This window comes from Trichechus manatus, unplaced genomic scaffold, assembly GCF_000243295.1.
Source record: "Trichechus manatus latirostris isolate Lorelei unplaced genomic scaffold, TriManLat1.0 scaffold00037, whole genome shotgun sequence".
NCBI classification, from domain to species: Eukaryota; Metazoa; Chordata; class Mammalia; order Sirenia; family Trichechidae; genus Trichechus; species Trichechus manatus.
The window spans coordinates 1,973,512-1,994,017 of NW_004443973.1; the positions used below are offsets into that span (position 1 = coordinate 1,973,512).

The 20,506-nt window shown below is 36.6% G+C and overlaps 1 protein-coding gene across 4 annotated transcripts in view; it reads left to right on the forward strand.

Annotated features, from left to right (window-relative positions):
• The window catches only part of PDE1A (phosphodiesterase 1A), a 371,161-nt gene extending 351,908 nt beyond the window's left edge, over window positions 1–19,253 (forward strand). The window contains exons 15-16 of one of the 4 annotated variants that reach the window (XM_004375447.2): window positions 16,008–16,124; window positions 18,856–19,080. In XM_004375447.2, the coding sequence (XP_004375504.1) occupies window positions 16,008–16,081 (74 nt within the window). In that variant the 3' untranslated portion in view covers window positions 16,082–16,124; window positions 18,856–19,080. Of the gene's footprint in view, window positions 1–4,987; window positions 5,359–16,007; window positions 16,125–18,855 lie in introns of those variants that run through there. The other 3 variants (XM_012555301.1, XM_012555302.2, XM_012555303.2) reach the window with 3 other exon arrangements.
• The last annotated feature ends 1,253 nt before the right edge of the window (window positions 19,254–20,506 follow it).

A 20,506-nucleotide genomic window follows, 5' to 3' on the forward strand; every position in this document is an offset into this window, starting at 1 on the left:
TCCCTATCACCAGCTTTCCTGTCCCCTCCTGCCTTCTAGTCCTTGTCCCTGGACTGCTGTGCCTCATTAGTTCCGTTTTGTTTTATGGGGCTGTCCAGTCCCCAGCTGAACGGTGAACCTTGGGAATGACTTCACCACTGAGCTAAAAGGGTGCCCGGGGGCCATACTCTTGGGGTTTCTCCAGTCTGTCAGGCCAGTAAATCTGGTCCTTTTTTTTGTGAGTTAGAATTTTGTTCTACATCCTTCTCCAGCTCTGTCTGGGACCCTTTGTTGTAATCCCGGTCAGAGCAGTCAGTGGTGGTAGCTGGGCCCCTTCTAGCTGTACTGGACTCAGTCTGGTGGAGGCCGTGGTAGCTGTGGTCCATTAGTCCTTTGGACTAATCTCAGGTACCTCTCTTGTCTAGCAGGCGTTTGATGTGTAACCAGAATGTGACTGAGTCCCATCAGACAGCCTTTGGTTTTGCCCAATGCTCACACAGAGGCTATATGCAACACTTTGTCATATACTCCCAATATTTAACCCATTCAGGTACATTGGAAGCATTGTTGTCACCTCAAGGGTTTTATGGGGAGACAGAAGAGAAGGGTACATTACACATCAGAGTACAACGTAAATCTCTTTATTTGTCACCCATCCCTGTTCTCACACCAAAATACATAGTTTTAGATTCCTCTTGATTCCAGATCTCCTCTCTCTCCCTTCCTTTCCCCACTCTGACTGTGAAATCACCTTAGTTGCTCAAAGCGATTTGGCTCTGGCTTCAAACTTAACCCATTCAACAAAACAAAAGCCTGGCAGTTGACCTAAAACGACACCTATGGTTCTTCAAGCATGTACTGAAGAACCTTGAAGGTTCTGGCATGATCACTGTTTGGATATTATTTTAAATTTCATTAGAATTCCTTTAAAAAGTTTAATTTCCTGAACACTTTTAAGGCAGGGACTTTTTAAATCTCTGTACATATAACCAACCTTTGTAATCAGTCAGAAAATCATCACAGGAATTACTAAGAAGTAATAAGGAATTGGTGTTCCTTGGAAACCCTATGGGGCAGTTCTACTCTGTCCTGTAGGGTCGCTATGAGTCAGAATCAACTCGACGACAATGGGTTTAATAAGGAATTACTAATAAGGATGACGAGACTTCGTCTCACTTACTTTGGACATGTTATCAGGAGGGGCCAGTCCCTGGAGAAGGACATCATGCTTCATAAAGTAGAGGGTCAGAGAAAAAGAGGAAAACCCTCAATGGGATGCATTGACACAGTGGCTGCAACAATGGGCTCAAACATAGCAATGATTGCAAGGATGGCACAGGACCAAGCAGCATTTTGTTCTGTTGTACATAGGGTCGCTATGAGTTGTAATCTACTCAACGGCACCTAACACCAACAACAGGTGTTTTCTTATTTTTAAACATTATTATGATTTATTTGAAATAGCATTGAGCATATAATAATATAGTAGACAAACAGGTTTATTTAAAACCATATGTATTGCAATAAAAGCTCATTGAATTTCTCACTAGGAAATAAAAGACACACATACACAAACCTATAGGACCTATATAATTGCTTGAAAATTAAAACCACAAACTAGAATTATTTCCCACCAAACATAAGGGAAACATTTAAATTTTATGGGAAAGTATTAAAATTTTTAAAAGAAAGATTGAGTATACATTATGATTACTATTTTAGTAGATTTGTGATAGTTTACCAATTAAACTTTATACATTGAATTCTACATTTGAAATATCTTAAGATGCAATATTGCATATTATGTATGGTAAATTATTTTTGTAATTATATTGCTATTAATGCCAAATAGTACGCAGATTCATATTCTACTAAGTACATACTATGTACCAGGCACATGCTGAGTTCTGTAGCAGCCATTATCCTACTTAATCCACCAAATAATCCTATGATTTAGGTATGATTGTCGCCATTTACCGATGTGGAAACTGAGGGCCAGGGGAGCCAAATAAGTCACCCAAGATCATAGGCTGGTACATATTACAGATGCATCTAACCTTCTCATTCCTTTTCACAGTTTCCTACAATACACAGAAAATAGCTTAGCAACATGGCAGGAGTAAATGCAAGAAACAGGAAACAATTTCTTGTGAAACCTTACCCCAAAGACTAGAGTAAATGCTTCATGAAATCTACTTCTGTCTACTTTTAGCACAACTGATCCAATGAGCTTTCAAACGTGCAATTTATATTCCATAGAAATTTTTATTTTAAAATGTTGAAAATTACATACTTGAGAGTGAAATTTAACACCGTTTCTTCATTCATCTGTTGGTCATTTATACAGACATTTGTTATAGCAACTTTATAAGGAAAGAATTTTAGTCCGACCAAATTTAGGCTCAGAGAACCTAAATTATTTGTCTAAGTTCACAAAATTAGTCTTTGAAAAAGCTGGTATTTATATCCAGTTTGTCTGAATTCATAGCCAGTAGCCTTCTGGATAGTTTCTAGATCATGTACTAGAAGTTAATTGCTACAGGTTGATTTAGTTAGATTTTCTAAACTTTCTTCCAGAACAGAAGGCTTGCCCAAATTGTTTATGGATAAAGGAACTGTGAACAGCAGCAAAACTCTGGGGCATTTTAAGTGATATTGGGGTGTGTATGTGTGTCCTCACACTTGTGTTTGTGTGGACAATAAAAGGAGAAGTGAAGGCAGGGAGGGAGGCATGCATCCCCTTCGTGATTACTGACTGGCTTAGTGATGGTGAAGAAATGGGTTCCCCAAGGGTGGTAGGACTAGCACACACAAAAGTCTGGACTGGTAGGAAGACAAGTGGTCAGAAGGTGTGTTCCTTACAGAATCTGTAAGTGGGGGTGGTCTGTGAAACTGCTCTGTCTTGGGGCAACTCTCTTTGAGATTTTATCGATAGTTTGATGTAGTCAGGTTATGAGTTTATTTCCAGAAGCTTTAACTGATCCTCTCAATCCAGAGTGTACATTCTGTTCTTTTGGTCAAGGGGTGGTCCTTACTGAGCATTACATATAATTTTTTCTTTCTTTGAGCAATATCTCACTGTTAATATGCTTAACAGTTTTAGATAATGAAGTCTTTGCCATTGTTTTATTTTGATAACCCAGAACTTACAGTATTTGTTTTTTTCGTATACAAAATGTATGCCATGTTTACGTACAAATGAATAAATGTGAGTAATTCCTACTATATAATACAAACAAACAAAAAAACCAAACCTGTTGCCACCGAGTCGATTCCATCTTAGAGTAACCCTATAGGACAGAGTAGAACTGCCCCCACAGGGTTTCCAAGGAGTGGTTAGTGGATTCAAACTGCAGATCTTTTGGTTAGCAGCTGAGTTCTTAACTACTGTGCCACCAGGACCCCATACTACGTATAATATATAACAACAACAAACCAAACCCACTGCCACCGAGTCAGTTCTGACTTAGAGTAACCCTATAGGACAGAGTAGAACTGCCCAATAGGGTTTCCAGGGAGTGGCTAGTGGATTCAAACTGCCGACCTTTTGGCTAGCAGCTAAAAGCTTAACCACTGCGCCAACAGGGCTCCATGTAATATATACTGTATTTATATTCAGTATATTTTTCAGTGTATAATATTCTATACTTAGATTATATTCTTAAGACTTTCCTAGAGATGGAGTCTGTATAAAGCCTTGTAAGTAGGAAAGGGAAGGAACCTCCAATGGGCTAAAAATTGCTCTCCAAAACCCATATTCAGCCAAAATTGCCCCTCCCCCTCACTCTACCATAATGAAATCCAAATAAAATTGTTGTTGTTAGGTGCTGACCCTATGTATAAATAACAGAATGAAACATTGCCCAGTCCTGCACTATCCTTACAGTTGTTGCTATGTTTGAGCCTATTGTTGCAGCCACTGTATCAATCCATTCTGTAGGGATTCTCCACTTTTTCTCTGACCCTCTACTTTACCAGGCATGATGTCCTACTCCAGGGAAGTAAATGAGACAAAGTCTCGCCATCCTCACTTCTAAAGAGCATTCTGGCTGTACTTCTTCCAAGGCAGATTTGTTTTTTCTTCTGGCAGTCCATGGTATATTTAATATTCTTCACTAACACCAAAATTCAAATGCATCAATTCTTCTGTTGTCCTTATTCATTACTCAGCTTTAACCAATGAAAATAGTATGTAATTTTTACACAATGAAATGTTTATTAGCTGGGAAAATACTTATGATATTTATATTAAATTATTAAAAAGTAGGATTACATTGGATATAATTATAACCTGTGAGATACATACACACCACACACACACACACACAAAATAATGATTTTATTGATGTTTCTTAGGAGATTAAGGTGTGATAGAGTGCAATTCTACCTGAAAGTCATATTGTAACCTGAAGCTTTATGATTTTTTTGATAGTGTTATTAAACAAGATAGTAGAAAAAAGACATTTTCTGATGATAAAAGAAATGGAAGCATGTTTTGTTTTTGTTTTTAAGATAAATTAAAGATAATAACCTCTTTATATAAATATAATCCTACATCCAAATGCTTATATACTATTTGTTAATAAATGATGTCCATATTTTTCAAGATAACCTCTCATTAATTCTGGAGTGTCTATTCTAGTTGAAATCAACAAACACTTAATATGTGCCTTCTATGTATGAGGCATTGTACTCCCTAGGAATCCAGGCTATCACCTTGAATGATTTTTAGCCAGCAATTCAAATGGGGAAAACAATAGTTGAATTAGAAAAAAATGAATCATCTCAAGATCACCACTGATGAATACAAAAATCCCAAAAGACTTCAGTAGTAAAAACAAAATATATCAAAAATTAAGAAAATAAGTCAATTATGCTTATCTTCATAATTTTAACACCGTTAATTCCTGTAGACGTAGCTGATTATAAATGCTAATTACAATTTAATTTTTTTCACAACATCTTTACATTTTCTCTAGATTGTTAACAATAAGTACCTTTTTTTCAGATGCAAAAACCAGTCCATGGAAGCATAAATTGTCCTGATCAATAAAACACCTTTTTTAAGTAAAGCCTCATGTGTGGTGGCAGCTCTCATTTGACCAGTAGATTTGGAGATTTCAATCTATTTGCTGGAAATTTACCTGGCCCTGTGAGAGAAAGGGAAACCATTTTTGCAGATTGTCAAGTTGGCTTCATGAACCACATTAATAACAGCTACAAATTCTTCCGTTCACCTGACTTCAGTGCCATGGGGATAGATTCATCTGGTAGCTACATCAGCATCTTTATGCTTTCAAACATCTGTTGAAATGGCATTGTGTAGCATTTCTCTTTGCTAAGATAATATGGTGAGTGCCAATAAATTTTCTTTAAGTGGCTAGTCACTAGTTTTGTATGTTCTTTCTGCAATAAAGTCCATCTACCCATTTTCGCTTTGAATGTCCCATTTTTTTTTAATTTTTTTTTTTTAATTGTACGTCAGGTGAAGGCTTCCAGATCAAATAGTTTCTCATGAAACAGTAATACACATATTGTTTTATGACACTGGTTAACAACCCCACTACGTGTCCCATTTTTAAAACATCAGAAAGGTAGTGTGACTTTCACTGACTTACTTGTCTTTAATATCAACTGTATCATTTGTCCCTCTGAGCAACATTTAATGTTTCTCTGCCTTTAAAAAAATGATTCATGAAAATTTAAAGGGACAGATATCTTTGAAAAAATATTTGTGTTATAGTGGGAGTAAAGAGCAGGGATAAGAATGGTTTAATATACTGTTTTTGTTGGATTTAAGAATGACCTGTCCACTACATGATTCAGTTTAAGAGTAGCCGTGTTATTTCCTGCCTGTAGAGACTGTTTTTTGCTTTTTGTTTTTTTTTGTAAAAATGTACTCAACAAAACATACACCAATTCAACATTTCTATGTGTACAAATCAGTGACATTGGTTACATTTTTCACATTGTGCCACCTTTCTCGATATCCTTTTCCAAATTATTTCACCATCATTAATAAAAACTCCGTCTCCTAAACTTCTCATCTAACCTTTTGAGTTGCTGTTGTCAATTTGATCACATAGATGATTCTTTAAAAGGGCACAATACTCAATGCAAACATTCCTTACTAAAAGCTAAACTATTGTTTCCTTTAAAGATGTTTGAGGAGATAGTTTTTGGTTTAAGGTTTAAAAGTTTCTTCAGGGCTATAGTTTCGGGGTATGATGGGGGGATCACCTAGCCTCAATGGCTCCAGAAGTCTGGCTTTCATAAGAATTTGAAGTTCTGTTCCATGTTTTTCCCCTTTCTGGTCAGGATTTTTCTATAGAATCTTTGATCAAAATTTTCAGTGATAGTAGCCGGGCAACATCCAGTTCTTCCGGTCTCATGGAAAAAGCCTGTTTTTAACAGCTGCTGTTTTACATCTGCTTTATCGTGATCTTCTAACAGTGAACTTAATGGTTAAGCTAATTAATGGTTACTACTAGTAGTAGTCAATAATTAATTAGCTTAGACTGGCTAGTTTCTAGTATTAAAGAATATATTTTCACTAAGAAATATAATTATTCTTATTTACTATTTCTGCCTTTAGAAAGAAATATTCGGTTATAATTTCCCATCAGATTTTATTTAAAGATAAGGCATATACTCCTACTGAGGAAAGACCAAAAAAAAAAAAAAAAAAAAAGCAGGTATTAAAGGATGGTATAGAGTTGGGAGCTAGGTCTCTGGAATTGGACTATCTTACTTCAGTTATGGTTTCATCACTTAGCTGTGTGACCCTTGAGCAAGCTATTTATCTGTTTTTCTGTTTGCTCATTTGTGAAGTGGAGATGATAAAAAATATGTCACAAATGTCTATCTCACAGAACTATGTGAGTATTAAATGAGATAATATGTGTAAATTGCTTGGAACCTAGTGTTTTCTATAATTATTATTCCCCTGGGTTCACATATGTGCCTCCAGCTTGTATGGAGAGCTTAGAGAAGGCTTCATTAAAAGAAGTTTACTATGGAAATATATGACTTTCCCATACTGATTTTGATATGAGATTATGATTATCCCATGGTAAAACATGCACTGGGTCAATTCAATTGATCAATTGAGTGAACCACTGTATGGTGAAATGATCTTGACTCTTCTCTCACATTTCCATTCGTAACTCATCTGCCAAGATACATTATAGACTATATCTCCCAAATACCTTTCAAAGCCACCCAGGTTTTTGCATGAGTTAATGAAGGAATGGAATTTCTTAATTTTGAATTGTTGTTGTGGCTGTCCATTTTAGAGAGCTGAAAATGCACAACCTCTGTCTAAATACTTTCAGTTGAGGATTCTGACACTTAAGGTACTTGCCTTCTGAAAAAGAGAGCATTCTGTAGCCTCTATTACAAAGAGGACATTTTATCTAAGTCCAGCAAACTTGGTTCACGGCAATTCAATTCTTTCTCAAAATAATTTTACCACCTTAGTTTTTCTCCCTTAAAGTATGCCTATATTTAGACTTTATAGACAGTCAAAGCTCTTCAGTTCTCCTGAGTTTACTTCTTTTGGGACCTTTGTTCATCTTGGATACCTTGGCTAATATAACTTTCCCTTTTAACTACAGGAATCTAGGAAGTTCCCAGAAATCATGCGAAAGAGACTTATAGCTGAAGTCTTTGACCTTTGTCATATATATTTAATTTCCATAATTTTTCCTCTCCAAAGAAGAAATTATGAAAAGTGAAGGGGAAAGGAAAAGTGAACCAAGAGATTCCTTCAGAAGGGATTTAAGATGTCTTCAAAGGGAGACGGTGAAAACCTTCACGAATCTGATGTTCAAACTTTATCACGATATCACCTTCAAAGCACAATCTAGGCCCAATTTTTAACAGGACAGTTACTAGGAACTAATCTTGGAAGGCTTGCACTAATTTTAATTCATATCAGGAAAATTTTGTGGAGGTGAAAAAGAATTCAGCACTCTGGATAAAGAAAGCATTCCCCGTGTTCCCACATCGTCCTTCTTTCTTGGGATAGGCATCTATAAAATATGTTGAGCAGGTCTGCTGATTAGGGAAGACCCATAGATATCAGTAAGAAACAGAAATCTCATCAGATAAAAGCTGTTCAGTGAGAGTAAGATAATCGTTTTGATGTTAGTTTGATACAGAGATAATAGAGCGCCCACAATTTATTTTAAATAAGCTCACCTCCATGATGAGAGTAATCCTGTTATATCGGTCTTTATAGATCAGGGACCCACATACATCCTGTTGGATGATTGTAGATCAACAAAGTACTTTGTGACTAATTGCTTAAAGTGCTTTCATTTTAAAGCATGAATTTACAGTTTAAGTGTACTTCAATAAGACTAACTTGCATGTATGCCCAGAGAAGCAATTTCTTCTGCTGCTACTTTCAAAAACTAAGTACATAAGAGCGACTCTCTCCACACATCCCGTTAAAGAGCCCCTCATCATACAGCCTAAGTTAGATAGCAGCATGTACATAAGAGAGAAATAAATAGCATGAAAGGCATCTTGTAAGAACACTAGAGACTTTCTCATCCAGGTTAGAAATAAGTGGGATATGTAGAATTGATTTTTATCTTGGCCTGATTGGGGGGCCTTAATCTACTTAGGTACCAACCAAACCCTCTAAGCTTTGATGATTTAAAGCTAAATAAGATGGAAAAAAAAACCCAATTATTTGTTCGGGCATTTGGTAGTGCCAATTCAACACTGTCTACAAATTCGTCAAATAATATTTATAGAATATCACTAGAGACATCTAAAGATCCCTAAAATTTTGGGTTACCACTAGCATTTTCTGAATCTTTCTTATTGTAATAGATACCCTTTTGCCTGAAATTTGTGTATTTGACTAGTTGAGGATTATAAGTGGTTTTGGTCTCCACGGGGGAAAATTAAGAGCAAAATCAAAGTAGACATCCTTTCCTGACTCACTGTTTTTTCCTCTTAACTTCCCTAAATGGAAACTCATGCAAAAAAAAAAAAAAAAAAATTATCTTACCACTAAAGAACATAATTTCCTCATGACTGGAATTACCCTCAAAGAGCAGTAGAGTACGTCTTTGAAAATAGGTAAGACCAGGATCCTCGACTTCTTCAGGAAGGATGTAGATAGCTTCCAACAGCTAGCTTGATTCATCTGTGCAGCAACTTCTTGGCAGAGCCGAAAAGACTCTATAAAGCATAGTACGAGTGGAATAATGACCTATTTTACATTATTAATTCAAAATGAAATCACATCAACAAGGCATCTGTCTACTATTTCAAATAAGTTACAGCTTTTATAACTCATCAGTATTCTCTATGTAATTTTTTTCTACTTATAAATGATAAAAGGAATTCTTGGCACATCTCCCAGATTTAATTTTCATCCCATCTCTTCCTTGATTGAGAAGCTGGATTGCCTCTCAGTCGACTTGGCCTGAAAAACCAAATCGTATCATTTCCACAATCCTTTCCTGCCACTCTAAGGCAATCAAACTGTGATTTGAATGACCTTAAGGTCACTACTCCAGACTCTCTCTTTCTCCCTCCCTCTCTCTCTCTCTGTCTCTCTCTCTCAGGTGCCACCCTCCCAGCTCCCCAACCCCCTAGGATAAATCAATGCTCTTACTGTCTCCCTGTCATTAGAGCTGCCTTATTATTATTATTATTATTATTATTTTAAAGAATCTGTGAGTCAATCACACAAATCCCTAATTGCATTTATTAGGTATTAGAGCCTTCTTCTAAAACAGTGGTACTTGAATGGAGAAATTGTTGCTTCAACCAGTGGATTTCTAGGGAAAGTGTTTTCAACTGGGCTTCACATCTGTATTGGCACATCTTTTTGTTTTCAGCCTCCTGCCTTTGTTCAGACTCTGCTTCTCCACTTCACCTCTGGCTGCATGGCATGGTGGTATCTCCCCAAGTTGAATATAATTTTGTTGAATGACAGAAGAATGTCCATAGAAATCTTTCATATTCTCTAGATCACCTGTAGATTACACTGTAATCACCTGTAATTTAAAGGCCTAACACTTGAATATTGGGTGTATGGATTCATTCTAGAGTTTGCTAATGTAAGTCTCTGTGTTTTCCTTGAAATTAGATTTTTTGTTCTGTTTTGCTTTAGGGAGCCAAGAAATAATTGAGTGATTTCCTGGTTTGTGTTTTGTATGACACTTTATCAAAAATTACTTCATTTAACTTTACAGGGTTGGAGAGAACATATTTGGGAAGTAGGTGGAGTTTTTCTTCAGAAGCCCTACCTTCCTTTTCATCTCTCTTAGTGTTCAGTCCTCCCTTCTCTTATGTTATCTTCATGTAGAGTGGAAGGCAGAAAGCCCACTTAAAAATGTGTCCTCTGCAGATGCATTTAAATTAAGGGCAGAATCTTAACATAGCGAGAGTGCTTTCGTCTGATGTCCAAGACTTCCTATTCCCATAGTATAATGCAAATTATAAGATGCCAAAACACCCATCAGGTTCAGAAGCTCTGTTTTTTTCCCTACATTTCTCCAGTGACTATAATTTTTAATCTTTGCTTATCAATTCATTCTAATTACCTGCCAGATAAGCTGCATAAATGGACCAAAAATAAAATTGAAGCAACCTAGACAAATCTGCCTACTTAAAGAAATACTGATATACATAGCAAAGATAATATTTTTCCCGTGAAGAAATGAGAATGCAGTGTAACTCCAGCACTAGTCTTTTTGTTGAAAAGACTGTTCTCACCAAGTTTTTGTGGGGTAAGGAATTTTAAAACACTATTTGCTATTGCTGTTAAGTATGGAAATTTACCAGGAGTATTTTTCTGAGGAATAATTTGGAGCTCTGTCTTCCAAACTCACTAGGCTATGGTGCCTTGGAGAAGTCATTTTTCCCTCTGATCATGTGTTCTTCATCCCTAAGATGGAAACCACAGTGATGACTTTCCTACTCATCAAGGGTTGTTGGGTTGGACAAGTTATAAATATATGTGAGAATGCCTTATAAACTATTAAATCAATTGTGTTTTTGTATCTATAAAAGAAATAATCTTTTGTTTTAATTATGAATCCTACGTATTAGAAAAATATCACCAGCATATCTAATTTGTTATCTCTATTGTTTAAAAAATTACTGTTGAAGACAAAACTAAGCTTTTAAAAGGGAGTAGATTTAAAATCTGTGTAAAGAAAAATATTAGGTAAGATTGCCAGAGGTTCAGGGGAGGGTGGGAGGAGGGATGAATAATTGGAGCACAAGACATTTTAAGGGCAGTGAAACTATTCTCCATGATACTGTAATGGTGGACACATGGCATTATGCATTTGTCAAAACTCAGAAGACTTTATAATACAAAGAATAAACCCTTAGGTAAACTATGAACTGTAGTTAATAGTAATATAGCGATATTGGTTCATTAATACAAGATGTTAATAGAAACTGTGTTTATGGAGTACATGAGCACTCTGTACTTTCTGTATAGTTTTTCTATAAACCTAAAACTGCTCTAAAAAAGAAAAGGTATTAAAAAGAATATTAGTAAGTAAAAGGATAGGTGGCATGTGGATATGGCAGAAGTGGTGGAGGAAGTATTGTGGGCAATTGTACTTTGACAAATGGTGGAACTAGAGGTGATAATTCTGGTTTGGCTTTTTCAGAGAGATCTAGCCACTTGTCAGCTTTGAGACCTTGGGCAGGTTACTCAAGTTATACCTCAGTTGCAACAGTTGTTAAACCCTACCTCATAGGGTTGTTATGAGGATTAAGTGTGTTAAGATGTGTGAAGCACTTAGAATAGTGTTGACCACCTAGGAGGTGTTCACTAAGTGTTAATTATTATTGTTACATTTTCAACTGTGTAATAATTTATTACTTTACAAACAGTAGTTCAGCGACACCATGACTGGAGAGCTGAAGTCTCTAACATCCTCTGATAGTGTGCTTTGTTGTGTTACTCACTGCAGGGATTATTTTACGTCATCTACGAAACTAATGTACTACGATTCTAATAAAATAATAGTGACCGCAAATTGCAAGCTAAGAACCTGGATTATCTAAATTTAGAGGATTTTTATTTGTCTTGCTAGGTCTGTCCCCCCGTGACTACTCCCCACCCCTGCTGAATTTAGACTCTTTTTAGAAATCGAAGCCAAAATGTTTCCATCATTTTACAAACAATTTTTTCCAAGTTTTAACTTTTGCCACTGGTTTAGATGAACACCTAAAAGCTCTTTGAGATAGAGTAATCCAAGGTCCTCTACTTCCACTACCTTTTTCCTTGTTGTAGTATCTAACGAGCTCCTGTGCACTTGTTTTAAACAGATCATATTCTGTTTGCATTCCTAAGGGGTAGCTTCCTATATGTGTAATCTTGCAAATCACTTTGATAAAGTGAATGTACAAGGTCAGTTTGCTGGTGTTGTTGTAGTAGCAGTGAGTTAAAAGCTAACAGTTTTGACTTCAGGTTCTATTGGTGGTCTGCACTAGTGGAAATCCTTTGATCATTTGGGCCTGTTCCTCACCTGTAAAATGAAGTCGAACTAGATTAAAGGTCTGAACTCAGGGCTACACAGATGGGGTCTGTCCACTATGAGAGTGATTTTTACTAACCTTTTATTAAAATTTAGCATTTCCTTCATTTCTAGAAAACAATAGAATGTAACATTCATGGTACTTGTGTTTGTTACCAGTAGAAGTCACAGATATTTTCATAACAAATTTAAATTCTTGGAGATATCTTGAAATATCATATGCCATCATTACTTCAAAATTATGTAGATAATAGACCTGCAGCTAGACTTTATTATTTAATGCATTAATAGAGAAGTATGTGTATTACTGTATGACACCACTATGTTTACTTAAATACCTTGATAATTACATTTTAATGTAAGTAGAATCCTTTTTAATCTTATGTATTTTATTTATTTAAGAATTTTGTTGCAAAAAGGAGTCCATAGGTTTTATCAGATTACAGGAGGAGCCCATGATTAAAAAATGTTTGGAACTTCTCACTACCATTGATGTTTCTTGAGGTCTTTTACATAGATGACTCTTGGGCCAAAGAGGCTTGGTAGCACAACGGTTAAGCTCTTGATTGCTAACCTTTAAAAGGTTGGCAGTTTGAACCCACTCAGCTGCTCCATAGGAGAAAGACTTGGCAATCTTCTCCCATAAAGATTACAGCCTAGAACACCACGTGGGGCAGTTCTACTTTGTCACTTGGGGTCTCTATGAGTCAAAAATTGGTTTGATGGTGCCTAACAACTCTTGGGTCATGAAGGTCATTTAAGATGATCTTTAATGGATCAAAAATGCAAGTTATTTTCTGGCAGAATGATATATCAGAATGATATTTCTTTTCGTGAAAGACTAAGGGTTACTTACAGATAGTATTACCTAAGTTAATTATAAAGGCTTCTACAAGTAAAGATTTGAATTTGCTGAGGACTCTAATCCAGTGTGTAATTGGGCTAACATGCAGTGCTTGGCAATGTTGTGCATGTGCCCCTGCAAACAGCAGGAGTTCCACAGTTTTCAGGGTAGATGCTTTATTTTCAGTGCTACGTAACTCGTCTTGAGTTGGTCGTAGTTTTTATTGCTGATTTTCTAATTGCACGTATAGAATTATTCTAGGACGTACTTTGCATATCATTTTGGGATTTATTTTTTGTAATTGCTACATTGTTTGGTTGTTTTGTTCCTCTTCCAATGATCAGTTATTCTGTTCTTTATCCACTAGAATTAAGAGCATTTGGGGGTAGGTAAACCTCAGTGTCCTTTCCCCATTATAAAAGGTTCACTCAAAAGTTTTGAGAACCAATGAAATAATTACTTATATACCTTCCCTTTAATACAGTATCTTCTATTCTATCCTTTCCATTCCACTCCCTCCTCTTTTGTTATTCTATTGCAGTCTGTTCTGTGCTAGTCTAAAGTAACAGAATATTAAATCAGAAGTTTAAGCCAAGACCCTAAGGTGGTAAGTGTCAGAAAACAAAATTAGTTGTGAGGCAGAGATTCAACAGCTCTCACCTAGTTCAAACATATGAAAGGGTTAGGTTATTGAAGACTGAAGAAGAATTTATAAGGAGGATTTCTTTAAAGACAGCTCCGCTATTGGGGAAGATGTAGGAATGCTTCCCTATTCATCTCCAGTCAAAGGAGGTAGCTTCACCAGGATGCTTGAGAGCTTGAAGTTAAGAGGATATTGAAAATGGAGTCTGGTTCCTGTGTGAGAGATCTAAAGGATTAGATGATGATACATGAGCCAAAGTAAAGGAGGCTGTGTAGGTTTCAGCCTTTCCTCAGAGTTTTTGGGGACAAATGCTTCATCAGTGTTTCATGTGAAACAAATGTGTACCACTCATATTTGGAAGGGTGATGGGACCTCAGCAGATAGAAACTGGACATGTGCCAACTAATTCCCAGGGACTGTGGAGGTTGTAAAGGAACCAGAGATCCATGTGGCCATACCAAGATAGTGAGAAGTCTCTAGCCACGGCACCTGTCAAACAGTCTCTGAAGAGCCCATGAATGTGTCCCTAAAACAAGATTCTTCTCTAAACATCTGCCAGTTCTAGTGAGTACAAAGCTATCCTACAATGGTGCTAGTCATGTAAGAACTTTCTTGCTTTTCTTAGCCCTCTTTACTCCCTTGTTCCAGCTCAGGAGGGCATAGAAGAATGAAAAAAAATAAAAGTCACCTTTCCTCCCTCACCCCACACTCTGGGCTCTATATAGCAAGCTTAAGGTAGGAAGGAAGTCCTATCTTTGTTTGAAGATTAATGTATATTACAATATATGGCCAGACCTTCTGAGTTGGAACTTTGGCAGCTTACAGTGACCACACTTCATTTTCATTATCTAAGAATGATCAGAAAAGTGATAAGACTACCAGGAATTTGATCATGGAACAAAGGATAATTACCCCCATTGGATATGTTTTAAAGAGTCCATGAGAGACAAAATAAATTTGCTTTGTGAAAACATCACATATATTCTCTATGCTCACTAATTTTATGACCTCAATAAAAATCTGTTGCAACTGAGACCACACTGAAAACAAAAACAAAAAGCAAACCTGTTGCCATCAATTCCGACTCAGAGCGACCCTATAGGACAGACTAGAACTGCCTCATAGAGTTTCCAAGGAGCGGCTGGTGGATTTGAACTGGTGACCTTCTGGTTAGCAGTCGAGCTCTTAAACACAGCGCCAGCAGGGTGCGTTACTAGGGCTCCTGATACCACATGGTCTTACAATATATGTTGAAGGAATCATCTCAAAGTTAATGGGTGCAAAGCTGAATTGTTAGAAATATCTTCAAACATTTCAGACACAGAGCATTCTATCATATATGACTACGTCTTGAAATATAAAAGTATTTTAAGTGACTCAAAAATAATTTCTACTTCTTTTGTTTACCTTCTTTCTCATGCTGTAAGCCTCTCATCCATATATTTTTAAAATGTATATTTCTATCTTTAATCAGTTCTCTACAACCTTTCCAGAAATGTTGAAACATATTCTGTGCTAATGGTTTTCAAGGTTTATATAGAAGCTGAGTGACTCTAGGACTATAAATTCCATTAGGTTGTCTTGACAAATTATGTCTTCCTTACTATTCTTTTACACTCTTTTGTTTTAAATTCACAGTAACTAACCATTGTGTGGTAAAAGACATCGATCATTAAAGTGTTTGTTTAAAAGAATGTTTCCATTAAAAAATATTCAGGAAACGCATACACCATTTTTCCATGGGATTTAAGCATCTCTCATCTGTTTCATTTCTGTATTCCCAGATTAAATGGCAGCTTCAAAGAGCTGTCTAACTGCCATAAGATGACTTGTTATACTTTATGAATCTTCAGTTTGAAATTTAAATGCCTGGTACCTTTTGGAGAAATATCCCACAAAATCTGTTGTAAAATTCAGTCTTCCATACATTCTACAAATTACTGCAGTCTCCTGACCTTATTAGGTTTTTCCAAAGTCTTATTTGGTTTTTTGTTTGCTTGCTTGTTTTTTTTAGGTGAACCTGATCTTCATAAGAACTCAGAAGACGTAGTAAATGCTGAAGAAAAATATACTGACACACATTCGTAGGCTTGAAACACCTTAATGGCTCCTGTCATTTTAAACATGAGAGGTAATTTTATTTTTTATCCTAGAAACCTAATTTCTAAAATAAATGGTTTGTAGAATATTGTTCGAGGTAGAGTTATCTTCCTTAAATGTCCTCCTGAATTCATTTAAAAAATGTCTGCTAGCTTTCAGAGCAAAACATTAACAGGTGAATAAATATTTAGTTTTTCCAAATGTTCTTAATTTGCTTGTCGGTAAAAATTATACTTACTGAAATGCTTTAGTCCTTAAAAATAATAAGCTATTTTCCATATGGAGGTTTAATCCTCATTTTGTTTTCCACTTCGTGTAGGAAATACGAGTATTTTACACCGAGTGATAGCAAAAAAGTGGGAACATATGACGAAACAAACGTCAGTGTTCACCAAAACGTGGAAATTTGCATCAGTGGTTCTCTTTTAAAAAGTTCAGCTTCTAGGGCCACCTTTGCTCTGTCAAGTTATTTACTCTGGGAGTGATACCTTGGAAATATGAACTTGTAGTAAGCTTATTTGTTGATATTTCTGCCCACTAAAGTTGAGACCCACTGCCTTGAGCATACAGAGGAGGTACAGGGACTAGAAAGGAAGGATGTGTGTATATATAGTGGATACATCTAGTGTCTCCTAGAAAAAGTAAGAAACGAGCCTCAAGTGTTAGTCCTGCTGGTGTGGTGGGGGTAGCAGTGAGACAAAAAGGCTGAAGGTACGATACCAGTACTTTGAGAGGTAATCATTATTTCCTCAAATGTTGCTGTAGATATGAAAGAGTTTAAATAGGATTAGCTTTTCAGATAATATCTTGCTCAGTGTTCTTGAGTTGGTTGTATGACTGTCTCTTGTATTCATAATAATAGGTTCATTAATAGCAATTACCAAGTGTCAGGTACTTTGCTGAACATCTGACATGTTATCTCCCATAGCCCTCTCAACAATTCCAGAGCTACTGATTGTGATTCCTATTTTATGTATGAAACTCAGAAAGAAATTAAGCTGCAAAGTGACTGTTCAGCAACTAAAACCTATCTCTATAATTAACAGTCTGAATATATTGCCTCATCTTTGCCACAGCAATTCCTCTCTGTACCCTCCATCCAAGCTATAATTTTATTATCTTTAGAGTCCGTGGTTGTTTTAGAAGAGTACTTGAGTCCAGATGTTATATGATAAAGCCCCAAAGTATGTATTACCACCACCATGACGACCCCATGTGTTGCAGAGCAGAACTGTACTCCACAGGTTTTCAAGGCTATTACCTTCAGAAGCTGTGACCTTTCTTCTGAGGTGCCTCTAGGTGGGTTCAAACTGCCAACCTTTCAGTTAAGTGTATGTAAGGGAATGCTAACTCAGTGGAGATTTTATAGTGCAGAAGAAGTGACAGTTGGCAACTATGATTCAGAATGGTATCTGGGGGATGATAGGGAGTAGTCAGCCTTGGAAGCATAGAAAGCAGGATACACTCAACCTGAATGCTGCGGCCAGCCACTGTTGGGCTCCAACAGATCTGAGGGTACAGTATTTCCAGATGTTCCTATTCGTTAAAAGATTTTTTAATGTAAAATCTTCCCATTTTTAATGTTGGCTCAAAGTTTTTGAAACTTTGTGTGGGCCAGAAAAAATATGTGTGAGGGTCAGATTTGTCCTGTTGGCTCCTAGTTTGCAAATTCACCATACCCTGTTTCTAACTGATAGCTTATTCTGTTTGTAACTGATAGCACAATCAAGGAATACATGTAGATTGTATGGCAGCCCTGCCAGAACTGGCCAGTGGAAAAGGAGTGACTGGAGGCAGGGCTGTGTAGAGTCAAGCACGAAGAGGAGATTTTCCCCCCATATCTCTGAAAGCTCATGGCCTGCTACATTCTCAATGTGCAGTACCCATCATGAAATACTAGCAACAAGTCATCTTTCTCAGGAAATATGGAGGCCTAATTAATCTCGTGCTATGTCAAGACCCCATAAATCCATGTGCAACATTACACTAAGGGCAAGAAACAGGAACCTTTGAAATCTTCTTTTCAAGCTGTTGTCTAATTTCACCAGCATTTCTAAGAGATTTCAGTCCACAAAATTTTGTTTTGCTTACATTTTTCTTTTATGTTTTGTTAATTAACATGAATGGGTTTGGAGTTGGATATACAATCCTATGCGGCTTTATTATTTAAAAGATGGTGGCATATCTTTCATCATATTGGCTTTCTTGAAAGATATGTCAGAGATTTCAAGCATGTCAAAAGCAAACCAGTATGAGACCCGTTATTCATTGGGAATGAAGTGGCCTCTGCTCCTACCAGTGCCAGCTCTTTAGTGTTCACTGTCAAAGAAGAGGTCAAAAACTGGTGGCTTGTGGGCTGAATTTAGCCTATAGATTTTCTTTGTTTGACTTAAAATATGTTTTTATGTGTCTTTAGACTTGATTTATGCTCTTTAGTTCACTATGGTTCCTGTGACTCTAGTTGTTCTACACTTGCACAAACCCACATAGCTCTTTTCCACCACCTGCCAAGCCCCTATAGCTATTTGACTGTGTGATTTCTGATCCAAAGTTTCAAACACACACACACACACACACATACACTGCAGAATAAATAGGAAGAGAAATTCCAAATGGTATGATACTAATAACTATTATTTGCTGATATAAATTCTTTATTTTTGACAAGATATATGAAGTCCAATGTGAAATTGCCATACAGTAATCAATGCCTATATATGACTAAATCATACTCATCACTTTTTATTTGGATTTTATTTCAGGATACTGAGAACAGCTCTAAAACATTCTAAATCATCAGCTTTTCAACAAGCTTATTCTCCCCTTTAAATCTATACTTGGTTCAGACCATTTTTATGGACTCCTATAGAAGGACTTAATAAGAACATGAATTCTGAGCTGGTAACTCAGGCCAAACAAATACACTCAAAGTTGTGATTAGAGTTTTTGGCCAGTGCTTCTGCCATTGTTTTATGTCCACAAATTGGACTTCTTCAATCAAGCCAGAGAAATTTTTAGAACAAAAGTTGGGCAGTTTAAAAGTTTTCATTACTATGAACCCAGTCACGTGAAGATGAGGGATTTTTTCATTTCTTTTGTACACTGTTTTACACAGAGTGCTAAAACTATAAATTTTTCAAGGCCTAAAAAAAAAAAGGAAAGCAAAAACAAATTATGGAAATTTTTTTTTTTTTTTTATCTCTGACGATCAGGCTATTTAGATTGTCCTTACAATTTTAAACACATGGGAACAAAATTAGAAGTGGGGCTTCTCAGAAGCTATGTTTGAAGTCCGGGGACAACAATGGAACATCATTGCACGGGCTCTAGGACCGGATGAAAGCCTCACTGTAACTTTAGAGCTGAGAAGCAGCAGTGAAACCATTCCCTGGGACTGTTGGACCAACCTGCAACCATCACGTGGTTTCAAGGCACTAATGCATCCCCTACAATGCAAATCATGCATTACCTAAAGTCCAAGAGAACAAAAACCTTCGGCTGTTGTTGGAGATGGACACTAGAACTGAGAATGGAATTTGCCTGCTGGGGTGTTAATCCTGCCAGGATTTAGCAAAATATATTATAGACCGAGGGAAAAGAAACAAGAAGTATGCGTGTGTGTGTGTGTATGTGTGTATATGTGTATATGTATGTATGTGTGTGGTGTGTGGATGGGAAAATACCTATGGAAATGGAAGCCCACACTTCTGTACAGATAACATCATGTGACGTGGCTTTTAAATTTTACTACACAGAAACAAACCGCGCCTCCTTGGAGGCCCTGCTTCCTTGTCACGTTTTGCCTGAGCATGTGCAAAGCCTTTCCTTTGCTCCAAACTGAAGAACTACCTTTTTTTGTTATTAGTTGACAAGAAAGGTCAAGCACAATTAGATGTTGTAACTTTTCACTGTACAAACACTTCAGTGATTGTGAGCTTAAGTGGATTTGTCTTTGTGAAAGGTAGAAATTGGATGGAAAAAACAGCAAGGGTAGCCATCAACTAAAGAATGAAGTGAAGGAGGGTACGTTCATCCTGAGTTTTCTGGTACACCTGCTTTTTTCTTGGGTTCCACAATCCTAAACAATGTTCTAGAAATGGATACAATCACAAGCTTTTACCTCTAAGTGGTGGGATTATATAACTCACAACTTGGATCACTTTTAATGTGTAAGCCATATTCTATATGCATATTTAGTATGCAACATTGTAATTTAAGATATATTTGTGCATAGAAAGTGTATAACATGCTTCTAAATGTTCTGTGAATAAGGTCCTTAGCTTTTGTTTTGCCTGAACCTTGTGTAGCACACAGCTAAATAATTGACTTGTATCATAGACATTATAATGCAGTTGATATTTTACATGTGAGCAGTAAAGATTGATGTATATTGATGTGTTGGGGGAAATGTAT